Raw genomic sequence first — 13,122 nt, 5'->3', positions numbered from 1 at the left:
AAAAACAAACAATGTAAAACTTCAGAGCCTACAAATTGAAGCATGAAGGGGCATGTGAATGTTTAGCATATCTGGCACATAAATGCCTTGCAATGCCGGCTACAATAGTGCCATGTGAACGTCTGTTCTTATTTACAATGTCACCTGAAAGTGAGAAGTGGGCAGCATTATCTCCTGCAAATGTAAACTAACTTGTTTGTCTTAGCGATTGGTTGAACAAGAAATAGGACTCAGTTGACTTGTATGAGGTGAATTGAAAAATACTATTTCTTTTGTTTATCTTTTTTACAGTGCAAATATTTGTAATCAAAATAACAAAGTGAGCTCTGTACACTTTGTATTGTGTTGTAATTGAAATCAATATTTTGGAGAATGTAGAAAAAACATCCAAAAATAATTATAATAATTTTAAATTGGTATTCTATTATTAACAGTGCAATTAATGATGAATTTTTTTATCTAGTTTATTTGTTTTCCGTTAAGCACATGCATTAACTGCAATTAATTGACAGCCGTAACAAAGTCAAATGGTCCACAGTGAAATCAAATGTAGGTCTCAGATGAGGGCAAAGCAAAGTTCTCCTACTTGCTAGGTTTTAATGAGCACCCCAACATTACTTTAAAAGACCCCGAACTCATTCTGCAATTATCAGAATAGCTGGTGTAAATTTCATTTTAAAAACAACTTACCTGCTTTATGCTGAAACTTGACACAGTATAGATCATTGTAGGGTTATTTGTTAGGTCATCTGGCCGCACCCACTTGGCAAACATTGCCTTTTGTTTGGGTGACAATGGTAACTTGCCGCATTTATCTCTGGATTTAAAAATAATAAAAAAATAATTCAAATCAACCAAAGACAGATCAGAAACAACTTTCCATGGTATGTCCCATTTTATTTACAGCAGTCACAGACATTAATCAACAAGGTCCATTACACAATGGAGGGGGAGGGGGGAAGGAGGAAGAGACTAACAGAAAATGTGGAAATGTTAAATGCCTTTTTTGTTTCAATTTTCACCAAAAAGGTGAGTAGCGATTGGATGTCTAACATAGTGAATGCCATTGAAAATAGGATCTGAGGCTAAAATAGGGAAAGAACAAGTTCAAAATTATTTAGACAAGTTAAAAGTCTTCAGGTCAGCAGGGCCTGATGACATCTCTCTAAAGCCTTGTCTACACTACAAAGTTTTTTCGGTAAAAGCTGCCTTTCGCTGACAAAACAGGGGAAGTGTACACACTGCACAGCTACTTTTGGCGGCAGAACTCTTCTGTTTTGCCTTCAAAATAAAACCACCTCAGCGAGAGGCATAAAGCTTTTTGCGGCAAAGTTAAAGCATCAAAGTGTGAGTGTAGACGCTGCTGTTTGTTTTGTTGATATAACTGGCTTCCACCAGCATCCCACAATGACGGCTCTGCTCACTGTTTTGATCTCTGCTGCCCTGCAGGCATGCACCCCTCCCCTTTCAAAGCTCTGGGAAGTATCTGACAGCTGAGCATGCTGCTATGCTCCCACAACAAAGCAAATAATTAATGTGGAATGCTCCTGTTCTGCCCTGTACTAGAACACAGCGGCAGGCAGCAGGGAGTGAGGGGGACTACTGCCTTGCTGCTTTGACATTCCTCAGCACTGAGAGCTCACAGAGCTGCTCAGGATGCCGCTCCCGGAGAGCTGAGGAGGCTGTGGGAGAACTCTGAGGGAATCACAGAACCATAGGCAGCCAGGCAGGGCGAGCTGCTTCTGCCGGGGGGTGGGAGGTGGGAGAGACTGCTGTGCTGATCAGAGCCGGGGGGCTGACGTGGAGGTGGGTGCATAAATGGTTGGAAAACCTTCCCAGAGCATAGTTATCAGTGGTTCACAGTGAAGCTGCCAGGACAAGTGGGGTCCCACAGGGACCAGTTCTGGGTCTGGTTCTTTTCAATATCTTTACAAATTATTTAGATAATGGCCTAGAGAGTAAACTTATAAAGTTTGCGGACAATACAAAACTGGGAGGGGTTGCAAGTGTTTTGGAGAATAGGATTAAAATTTGAAATGATGTGGACAAACTGGAGAAATGGTCTGAAGTAAAATAGAATGAAATTCAATAAGGACAAATGCAAAGAACTCCACTTACGAAGGAACAATCAGTTGCACATATAAAAAATGGGAAATGACTGCCTAGGAAGGAATACTATGGAAAAAGATATCGGATTATAGTGGATCACAAGCTAAATATGAGTCAACAGTGTAACATTATTTAAAAAAAGGGGTGGGGGAGAGAAATATTCTGTGATCTATCAGCAGGAGTGTTGTCAGCAAGACACGAGAAGTAATTCTTCCATTCTACTCCAAGCTGACAAGGCCCCAACTCGAATACTGTGTTCTGGGCATCACATTTCAGGAAAGATGTGGATAAACTGGAGAAAGTCCAGAGGAGAGCAACAAAATACCATTAAAATTCTAGAAAACATGACCTATTAGGAAAGACTGAAAAAAATGGGTTTATTTATCCTGAAGAGAAGAGAAGACTGAGGAGGGACATAACAGTTTTCAAGTACATAAAAAGTTATTACAAGGCGGAGGGTGAAAAATTGTTCTCCTTAACCTGAGGATAGGAGAAGAAGCAATGGGCTTACATTGCAGAAAGGAAGGTTTAGGTTGGACATTAGGAAAAACATCCTACCTGTAAGGGTAGTTAAGCACTGGAACAAATTGCCTAGGGAGGTTCTGGAATCTCCATCGTTGGAGGTTTTTAAGAAAAGTTAAACAAACACCTGTCAGGAATGGTCTAGTTATTACCTAGTCCTGACTTGAGTGTAGGAGTCTGGACTAGATGACCTATTGAGGTCCCTTCCAGTCCTACACTTCTACGATTCTATGACATATGTAAATACAGCTATAAAGTAGCTTAAGTTAATAGCCTTACAAAGCTAACAATTATTTGGGACATATCATAAGTAAAATATAAAATACTAAATGTTGACATTTCCCCCCCCCATATGAAACCAAACAGGAGAGGGGAATTCCAAAAGCCATCTTTAACAACAAAGATTATTTTTTTTGGTCACTGGTGTTGGAGAAATGTACTCAATGCTGGAAAGTGCTGAGCTAGTCCACTCAGGGCCTGGCAGGTCTCAAGATACTGGACTGTAATTCATAATTTCCCATCTCCCCCATATTGTCACTGAACTTTACATTTATAAATCTTCCCAACAGTTTCACATAACTGAACTAAAAGCAGTGTCTGTCCCTGCTGTGTTCCCCTCTTCCAAGGAAGTCACCTGAGTCCCAAGTTGCTGCTCTCATAATAATACCTAGCTCTTATACAACACACTTCATCAGTAGATCCCAAAGTGCTTTACAAATAGGTCAGTATCAGTATCCGCATTTTACAGGTGGAGAAACAAAGGCATAGAGAGGTGAAGTGATTTGCCCAATGTCATCCAGAATGCTAGCTGCAGAACCAAGAATAGAAGCCAGGCCTCCCAAGTCCCAGTTCAGTGCTCTATCCACTAAACCAGGTGTTCTCAACCTTTTTCTTTCTGAAGCTCACTCAACATGCTATAAAACTACACGGCCCACCTGTGCCACAATAACTGGTTTTCTGCATATAAAAGCCAGGGCTGGCATTGGGGGATAGCAAGCAGGGCAATTGCCTGGGGCCCCATGCCGCAGTCCCATGCCGTGGGGTTTCGGCTTTCTGCCTTGGGTCCAAATGAGTCTAATGCTGGAACTGCTTTGTGGAACCCCTGAAACCTACTCGTGGCCCCTTGGGGCCCCCAGACTCCTGGTTGAGAACCAGGGCACTAAACCACACTTCCATTTCCACTCTGAAGAGAAACTAGAGCTGCCTTCTGAAACTATGTGGTGAAGATGTCAGGCTTACACAAAAAAACCACCCCCCTCCTCCCACACCCACTCCCCAAGTCCAAAGATTTCTAACAAGCTGGAAGTGCAACTGAGTAAGACAAGGTGAAAAAACACAGCACAGTAGGATCAGCATGCATTGAGGACCAGCACCAGGTTCAGACAGTACAAAGGAGGGCCAGAATTTTCAATTAACAGATGGTTTTGGGTTTTCAACTTGAGACACTTTAATGGGGCCTGATTTTCAGAGGCTGGGAGTTCAGCACTTACTGGAAGTCAGGCTCCATTAAGGTGTCAAGTGGAGCATTCAGAATTTGAGGCACCCCAAATCCATAGTCACTTTTGAAAATCATGGCTGAGTTTTAAGCCAACTTTGCATGCAACTCCTCAGTTTTCGCTGTTAGCACTCTCTTCTACTGTCAGACTAACTTGGTACAAATGGCATACTCTCTACTGGCTAGCAACAGTAAAGGCTGAGCTACAGCCTTACTTGAACAATTTGGATTTTGAGAAAGGAAATGCAATGAAGACACAGGAAAACTTTGAGAGAAAACAAGACAAAAATAACTGGAGTAACTGATGATCACTTACGAAAATGGCATTGGAAAGGCAAAACGCTCCCTCAGGTCAACACTCATGAACGGGACATACTCAATACCATTTATCTTTGATGTCTTTCTGCATATCATAAAAGGAGAACATGATCGTAAGTGTCAAAGTTGGACCATAATGTTCAAAGCTGTTTTGTTTTACCAACTTCCAGAGCACAACACCCAGGAAATAACAATGAAGGTAATGAAAAAACAGAAGCCAAGAAATGGTGCACTTGAGAACCGGTGGTATTCTGCCTCAAATAGGGAATAACTACAAGTTCTACATTTCTAAAGCTGGAGTACTTGCTGGGTTGGGCATCAATCCTGGAAAGACACACACAAAAGCAGACCAATGGTCCTCTGTAGAGGTACAATGGTCTGCTGCCTGCACACCAATCTGTACCATTGAGGTCCAAGGCCTTAAAATACTTTTGTTTAAATATACTTTCAACAATGTCTTTAAATTTCTATTTTCACAAAGTTATAACTATATATATAGCTCCCATCTATAGCTCTGTGTGCACTTGACTATCTCTTTGCAAATACACTAATAAATACATCCAGTGTTATCATTCATACCTCCTTTACTATTTGACTAAATGATTAAAAGTGGATGAATATGAAAAAAAATCATCTCTTAAAGTGCCATATCCTGCAAGATGATAAACACCCTTAATTCCCACTCAAGTCAATTTTACTTGAGAGAACTCTGTAAATCTTACAAGGATCTCTGGAGCTCACAGGATCAGGCCCCTAGATAATACACTCATTCAGGTAGGAAATGTGTGGCGTCTATGTTCTGTACTGCACTAACGAAATAATGAATACACAGAGATAACAGAAAAAATACTTAATCCGTTAGGAGAATTAAATTCTCTATCAAATACACCTTACAAAGAATGCTGTCTGACAAGGAGCCATCTGTGTTCACTTACAAAGAGATTATTTTTTGGAACATGGTAGCTTTCAATACAGTAGAACCTCAGTGTTATGAACTGACCAGTCAACCACACACCTCATTTCAAACTGGAAGTATGCAATCAGGCAGCAGCAGAGACAGAAAGGGGCAAATGTTCAGTTGTAAACTTTTGAAAGAACAACCGTAACGTTTTGTTTAGAGTTACAAACAACCTCCATTCCCGAGGTGTTCATAACTCTGAGGTTCTACTGTACTGTGGTAATGAATGCTACAGAAATATTTCTCCCACCTCCTTAAAAAGCAACCAACAAAACCAAACCAAAATCACCCATCCCTCCTTCCTCTCACAAAACCCAATTATATCTCAATCTAGCGCTTTGCAGTACATTTACATGGATAATAAAATTTGGGAAAATTGGACTGTATCTTACCTGAGCACTTCAATCTCCTCTGTGGTGTATCTCTGGCCTTGAGATTCACTAGCTTGCACTGTTCTGATTGTCTGTGGCTTATCATTCAAGGAAAAATCAGGTCCCAATGGGAAGAACATTCTGACTGGCTGATTCGGTTTAGCTGCAGTTTGTCTGTCTTTTTGAGAAGACTTTGACATAGATTCTTTCAGTGCCTCCGCTCTAAAACAAATATTCTATGTTTGTTTACAGCAACAACAAATGTACGGTTTAATTATTAATTTGCTTGTTCATGCCTCCATATAATTAACATCAGATGGAAAGACAAACAAAACTATCTATTTTGCTCTTGCTAAAGAAGTCACTTCATGCAGATGTGAAATGCATACTCAGGAAGTTCCTGATGCCAGCATCTCGCTCTACTTTCTCCCGTAGTAAGAATGGCAAAAATACACCAAAAGTAATTAGCATATAAAACAATTTAGGCCTAATTCATTTTCAAGCTTCTGTCGCTTTTAAAATTATGCTAGTTGGAGGATTTATGTGAGAATGTACGAATGTTTTGGAAGCTAAACACAAAAATCAAAATCCATTACGATGTTCACTATTCATGTGGATATGAAGAGATTTAATTTATCATGTTGAGATGGACAAGGGTGTTGAAATAATATCTGCCAGAACTCAACATACTACAGACCATATTTTAATCTCAGCTACATTGTTGATTTATGTAGAGTTACTCTGGATTTATACCTGTGTAACTGAGATTGGAATCTAGCCCACTAAATCTACTATATATACACTGATATACATACAGATTAAACTAAAGGGTTCAATTTTCCCCTGCATCAAAGCTCCACTCAGTGCAGAGGAGGGGTTGGCTCAGTGCTGGCTTGACCCCAGCATTAGTTAGAGCAGCCCCATGGCTTCTCTAATTTATGCTGCGGGGGTCCTAAGGGACCTAGTGTCAGCAGAGAACTGACATTATGAAACTCCATTCTACTCTTAGCCTGTTCTTTCCCTACCCCAGCATATCACCATACCCCTAGAGCAGTAGACACAGGAGCTGCTTCTGTCAGCTTTATGCCAGTGGGGAGCTCTCCTCCAAAAGGAGAACTCTCCATGGGCCATTTCAAGCCAGAATCCATCCCCTTTGTGCTACCTGAGCAACACAAAATGGACAGAGCGGACCAGAGAATCCAGCTCAAAGTATGCATTGCAAACCAATGGTTTGCATGAGTGTTTTGTAAATACTCACCTATCCAGTGCTTGTCTAGCCAGCTGTTTAAGTTTTGATTGAAGGATTGCATCTGAAGTTTCATTAGCCTTAAGAGAAAAAATAAAATAGCAGGCATTGTAAACCTCACCTGGCAATCTAATTCCAGATGTGCAAGTCATACTGCCAAATATCCACTTGTTATTTTTCACCTGTAGATTTTAACCTCAGAATTCCTCCAAATTTGTCTTTTTTTAAACCAGTCAATACTTCCTACACTGAGATTAAAAAAAAAAAAAAAAAGCAAACTCCACATACTAAGATAAATAAACCTGCTTCTCTCATTGTCTCATCTGAGTGGGTGTGCACAATATGTTAGAATGTAAGGTACTGTTAAATTTTTCAGCATGGAAAGCACTGAATTCACATAGAATGCAGGGGGCGGGGGGAAATCAAGTTAAAATCTACAGGGGAAAAAATGCAACTATTAAAGATGTTACATTAAAACACTATTGAACTTGAGCATATCCCCTTAAGTTTTCCAACTGATTTTTCTGACCCCCCCGCCCCTCCTAAATCAGAGAAACTTATGATAAAAGTAAAAAAAAAAAAAAATCAGAAGACTTTCTTCCATTTTTAAAAAACTCTTCAGCTTACAAGTTAAAGTCTTATTCCCAATTTTTCCTGGCTGGAAGGGCCTTGGGAACAGAGCCAGTGGAGGTTGAGGGTGGGATGGAGAGTAGGGTAGGAAGTGACCACGGGAGAAGTGAGAAATGGAATATTCAGGCTGGAACAGATCACTGCTCCCTACATACGGCCTGTGTAGAAGAACAGACTGGTCTCTCCACCTGGATATGGTAGGCAGAAAGCCCTACAGCTAAGGAACTAAATAGAACCACTGTCGCCAAGAGAGTCAACGGGAGGTTTGTTTGGACTTTCTTTTACCTTGGAGGGGGAGAGGAACCTTCTTGCACTGCCTGCAGTGCCAAAAGCATAAAACTATCACCTTGCTAAAGCAACAGATTACCCAAGGTGAAGGGAAACTCAGACACCAGCTGCATCTAATGAAGGACCCAAGTGAGAAGAATGGTTAAAGTGATATTAATTGTATGCACAATATTTAATCTAAAGATATGTAGCAACACATGGTAACAACAGAGAGTAGGATACAGCAAAGACAACAAAATGATATGATGAATACCTGCATAGACAGAAAGAGCCCAGGGCCAACAAATCAAAGGGAAAAACATTTAGTCTTTGATTAGACCCTTATCCTGCAAAACCGAACGCAAGTGCTTAACTTCATAGCTTGTGCGGTCCCTTTGACTTCTGCGGAACTATTTACCTGAGTGAAGTCAGGCATGTGCTTAAGTATTTGCAGGATTCAGACCAAAACGTTTTAGTGTTTTATGTAAATATTACCTTGAGAAATAATGTTACCCTCCCAATATATCACACAACAAAAAAATGGGCAGAAGAAGATAATCAGACTTGGTGGAGTTACATCATGATGGTGAGCTCTTCCTCTCATGAGTTAGTTTTGGCTACTGGACTTAGTATGAAAAAAGCAGTACCTGTAATATTATTTAGTAACACTTAAATACTAAAAGTAATTAGGCAATTATTTATTTCTATTTTAATTGGAATTAATTTGTACAGTGTTAATGTCATAAAAGAAGTTTAGTGAAAATCTGTAGGAATACTTAAGTTATGTTAAGTGTTACTTAAAAAAAAAAAAAAAAGCATTTGCCTTTAATATATTAACAAAAAAAATAAATGTCTCCAATGACACATTAGAGGACCATCTTCTTGGGAGAAGAATTACACTTTAAACTGTTTTAGCTTTCTACTGGCTACAGGCCATAGATTCCAAAAGAATATTCCAGCAAACTTATATGGTTTATATACATTTTAAAGAGAGAGTCTAGGAAGAAAAAAAACCACATATCAATTTTACACTGTTGAAGAACAGTGCAGGATCAAGTGAATGTAGCCAATGTATGCAAAGTATTTTTCAATGGGATGTAGAGAACAGAAGGCAAATAAAACACCAAAACAAAAAAAAAATCAAAATACAGGTACTACATTTTTAAGCCAGTCTCTAAAGATCAGTCACCTGTGTAAATGGAAGAATTTCTTACCAACACATAATTCCACCAAGTTAACTTGTAGCATAACATACTGTTTTCAAACAGAGTTCCACTGCTTCTGTGTACAATTCTATAGCTTCCTCTGCATTGCCTTTGTCATCTTCATCAAAAGCCTGTGTAACCAGGAAATGGGCACGCTCCAGGTCCAATTGCTGTTTTGACTTCAGGGGGTCGGTGTTCTGTGATTGAACTAGATTTTAAAAAATACAGCATTTAGCTAGCTGTGATGGCTGTTTGGGTGGAAAAATCTTTATTACAATGGGCAAGCAAGAACACAATGGTCACATAGCTTATGTCTGCTCATGGGCCAGAAACCAACACCACTTTTAAACATCCTGTCAGATTTTAAGCTAAAAGACACGATACAAGAAAGGAACAACATAGGAACTAGAGACATTGTCCCTCAGGGTACTGTAAATTTGAAATAAAAATATGAATATAGTTAACTTTAATACTATACATGGATTAATTGTTGTCTATAAAATATGGTGAGATCCTGTACTTCTTTGGAAAAAACTCCTGTTGAGATAAATGAACTTGGTAAGACTCAGTGGGAGTTGTGTGTTGTAGGCCCAAGCACCAATACTGCAATGAAATCACAAGTGAACCCGTGACCACGCAGCATTCCACAAAAGAGCAGGAGTCCACCTACATAGATTTCAGTACAGAAATAGGACCTAAATGCATGTGTTAGGTGTTATTTGTTCTTGGCTTCTTTTTTTTTTGCGTGCTATGGCTAAACCATTTTCTCAAATTTACCATGACAGAAGTGCTCCACTTCCTTATGTAAGAATATTTAGTAGAAAAGTCTATCCATGTTAATATGAAATAATTCCCCTAAATAAGCTTCATTTGTGATGCATCTTAGCACTCAGCTTACTCATGTGTTGGGGGGTTCTGGATATCGGATGAAATATAGTAATTCAGCTATATGGTTGACAGGACCATACCTCTTCCCACTCAGTGAATCTAATCTAAAGTATATAATTAGAAAGCTCTTCACCAACCTGCTGAATACAGAGCTTGAACTCTCTCCAAGTACTCATTTATCTTCTCTTGAATATTTTCCAAGTTTGAGCCTGCCATTCCAGCATAAATCAAGGCTTGGGCAGCTTCCTGAGGGAAAAGTTAACATGCAATAAATCTGCTTGCTGTAGGAAGAAGTCCTTCCTCCAAGATGGGGTTATGAGCTTGCAATGAGCTCTATGCAGGTGAGCCCCTGGGCCTGCAAAGCGCCACAACGACTTCAAGGAGGATCTGCCTGCACAAAACTTGTTTCAAGTCACAACTGAGGCCTCTGTTGTTTTTCCTTCCACTTAATATTTTAGCACATGGAGTGACCTGCAAAATTAAAATGAGCTTCCTGAGAGTCTATAAAGCCATCTCTTAGGACTTGTCTATACTAGATCAGTGCCCTGGCTTAACCGTGGCCACAGGGAGCTGAGGGGCTCCGTGCCTGCAGACACTCCAGGTAAACAAAACGAAAATGTATTAGATATTCAATTCAATGATTCCATAGGAGTTTAAAATAATCAAATTTGGTGTAGACCCGTTTATAAGCCAACCCCCGCTCTTTGATGCGTCACCTTTTTATCAAAAATATTCGGTTTATGAACGAGTATATACGGTAAGTATAATGAAGTTTGCACAAGGAGAACCTGCAAGATCAGGCCCCAAGACATCTGTGTCTATGTGGAGCCTCGTTAATAATAATCAGACTATCACTTCTGATTAGGCAAAAGTCTTCAAAAGATAAGCACCATTACAGCACAAAGGTAGCTGTTCAAAAGATGAACATCCCAAGCTATTTTATTATAACTGTAGAATGGTCATGCTGTCAGAGTTACTACTGCTAGTCAATAAAAAGTCTAGATAGAAAACAATCAGTATTTTATAGTCAGTCTTTAAAAGCTTACTGATAGGACAAGTGTGCGCCAAATAAAAAACAAAAAAATTGCATGGATATTCTGTAGATACCATAAAGCTGATGTATTACATCTGAACTGGACTAGAACTTGTCACTTCAACATAATCAAAATAATTCAGAGGAAGTATTGTGTAGCAGCTGTGGCCAGAGACTGGAAGTCAGGATTTTATTCTGAGTGCCACGAATGTGACACGAGACCATGGGCAGATCATGTAACCTCTCCATGCTAACCTCACACAGCTAAACAGTTGCTATTAAAACCGAGACCTCAGAGTGCAGTTAGGTTTGTAAAGTGCTGTTAGATGAAAGGCTGCATAAGTATAAGCCAAGAATCATTATATGGGAATACACAAGTAGTATGTGGTTTGAACTCATCCCATTAATAACCTTTTGCATTGGGGCTTCACCACTTCAGTTACTCATTTTGTCATAAACAATACAGCTAAGGCTGATTGCTACTGTGTACAGTACTTAATAGCCCAAATTTGTTCGTTTACAGTTTTCTAGCATACTTTGTTCTTAGATCTCTGATGTTAAACAGATAAATCTTCCCACTTCACTGTTAACCAAAAGCAAAAATGTCTCCAGGGGCTACCTGTGAAATGCACCACAAAAACAGAAGAAAAACATTGTATTTCTCTTCCTTTTGCAATGAGATCACATTAAGGTTCCTGACGTGCAATAATGAGGTTAAGTTTCTGTGGGCTGGAACTCCATCTGCTCCCATTTGTAAGTAGCTTCCAGATGACAAGTCCAACCAGTTTTAAAACACACAGGTAGTTTATTAGTTTCCGCAGTTTAAAAATAACCTAGGGAAACCATATTTCTGAACTTGTATTTAAGGATACAGGTTACCCAGCTCCATCATCACCCCTCATGCCAAATGTGTTTTTCTAAATCATCTCTGATCAGGTAAATGTCTCAAAGTAATGGTAAAGCCCCCCAATCCTCAGGGAAGAAAAATGGGTGGGGATGAGATCAAAAGGAAACCCATTGCATGCATAGCCATTCACTTCCCTTCTCCACGAAGATGGGCCACAAGTGTTTAATACTCACTGCTCTAAAGAAGACTGTCTCCCCTCCCTTCATTCAGACAAACAGCCATGGGATCTGATAATATATCTTCCCCCCAAGCCACCATTTTACACCTTGGGCTGCACTCAAGGAGGAGTCCCCCACTAAACAATCCCCCCATCTCCCCCTCCATGCCCGTTTGGTAGCTGTGACTGGTCAGTGCCAAAAGCCCAGGCGATCTTCCGGTCCCCACAGTCCAGTCCTAGGACTAACGCCCCGGGTGGAGGAGGATCCTCACAGTGTGGGGGACACAGATGTGAGTAATGTGTGCGGGCGGGGGGCATCCATGCAGTAGACGGGAACACCCGGGGCAGCTACATGAAATCCGGGAGGTAGGGAGCTCCCGGGAGGGGCCCCGGGACGAACCCGGCTGCAGCGATGGGGGGGAGTGGAGGGGTCCCGGGGCGATCCCGGCTGCAGCGATGGGGGGGAGTGGAGGGGTCGGGTCCCGGGGCGATCCCGGCTGCAGCGGGGGGGGAGGGGAGGGGTCCCGGGGCGATCCCGGCTGCAGCGGAGGGGAGCGGAGGGGAGGGGTCGGGTCCCGGGGCGATCCCGGCTGCAGCGGGGGGGAGGGGTCCCGGCACCTTGTAGTAAAAGGCCGCCTCCTGGTAGCGCCCGCCCTGGTCTCTCTGCACCGCCAGCTGGGCGAACTTCACCGCGTCCAGCTCTAGCGCCGCCGCGTCCATGGCCAGACCCGACCCCGACCCACGCTCGTTCGCTCCCTTCTTCCGCTTCCTCCCTGCTCCCGCCCAGCCCCTCGCAACGCCAGCTCCGCCTTGGCCGAGGCTTCCCCGACTCCGCCCAGCTCGCGTGCAACCCGCTCCTGCGCAGGCGCACACAGGCGGTTTCGGTTTCTCCGGGAGGAGGGTTACTGCTGCGCGTGCTCGGGGAGGGAGGCCGGGCTAGCCTCCCCCCACCCCGCCAGAGCCGGTCTCGCGCGCGGGCTGCCTTCCACGTGTGCGGCTCGGTCGCTGCCCTGCTG

At 41.8% G+C, this 13,122-nt stretch overlaps 1 protein-coding gene across 1 annotated transcript in view; it reads right to left on the bottom strand.

The window, feature by feature from the left end:
• The window catches only part of CAPN7 (calpain 7), a 35,909-nt gene extending 23,076 nt beyond the window's left edge, over nt 1-12,833 (bottom strand). The window contains exons 1-7 of the mRNA XM_024194486.3: nt 12,725-12,833; nt 10,147-10,255; nt 9,172-9,329; nt 7,032-7,099; nt 5,795-5,995; nt 4,443-4,529; nt 691-817 (exon numbers count right to left, since the gene is read on the bottom strand). Of these exons, the coding sequence (XP_024050254.1) occupies nt 691-817; nt 4,443-4,529; nt 5,795-5,995; nt 7,032-7,099; nt 9,172-9,329; nt 10,147-10,255; nt 12,725-12,826 (852 nt within the window). The 5' untranslated portion in view covers nt 12,827-12,833. The remainder of the gene's footprint in view (nt 1-690; nt 818-4,442; nt 4,530-5,794; nt 5,996-7,031; nt 7,100-9,171; nt 9,330-10,146; nt 10,256-12,724) is intronic.
• Nucleotides 12,834-13,122: the final 289 nt, after the last annotated feature.

Source organism: Terrapene carolina, unplaced genomic scaffold (assembly GCF_002925995.2).
Source record: "Terrapene carolina triunguis isolate 2854851 unplaced genomic scaffold, T_m_triunguis-2.0 Scaffold84, whole genome shotgun sequence".
Classification (NCBI taxonomy): Eukaryota; Metazoa; Chordata; order Testudines; family Emydidae; genus Terrapene; species Terrapene triunguis.
The sequence above is the reverse complement of the archived record's forward strand: the minus strand, read 5'-3'. Positions and strand labels throughout refer to the sequence as shown.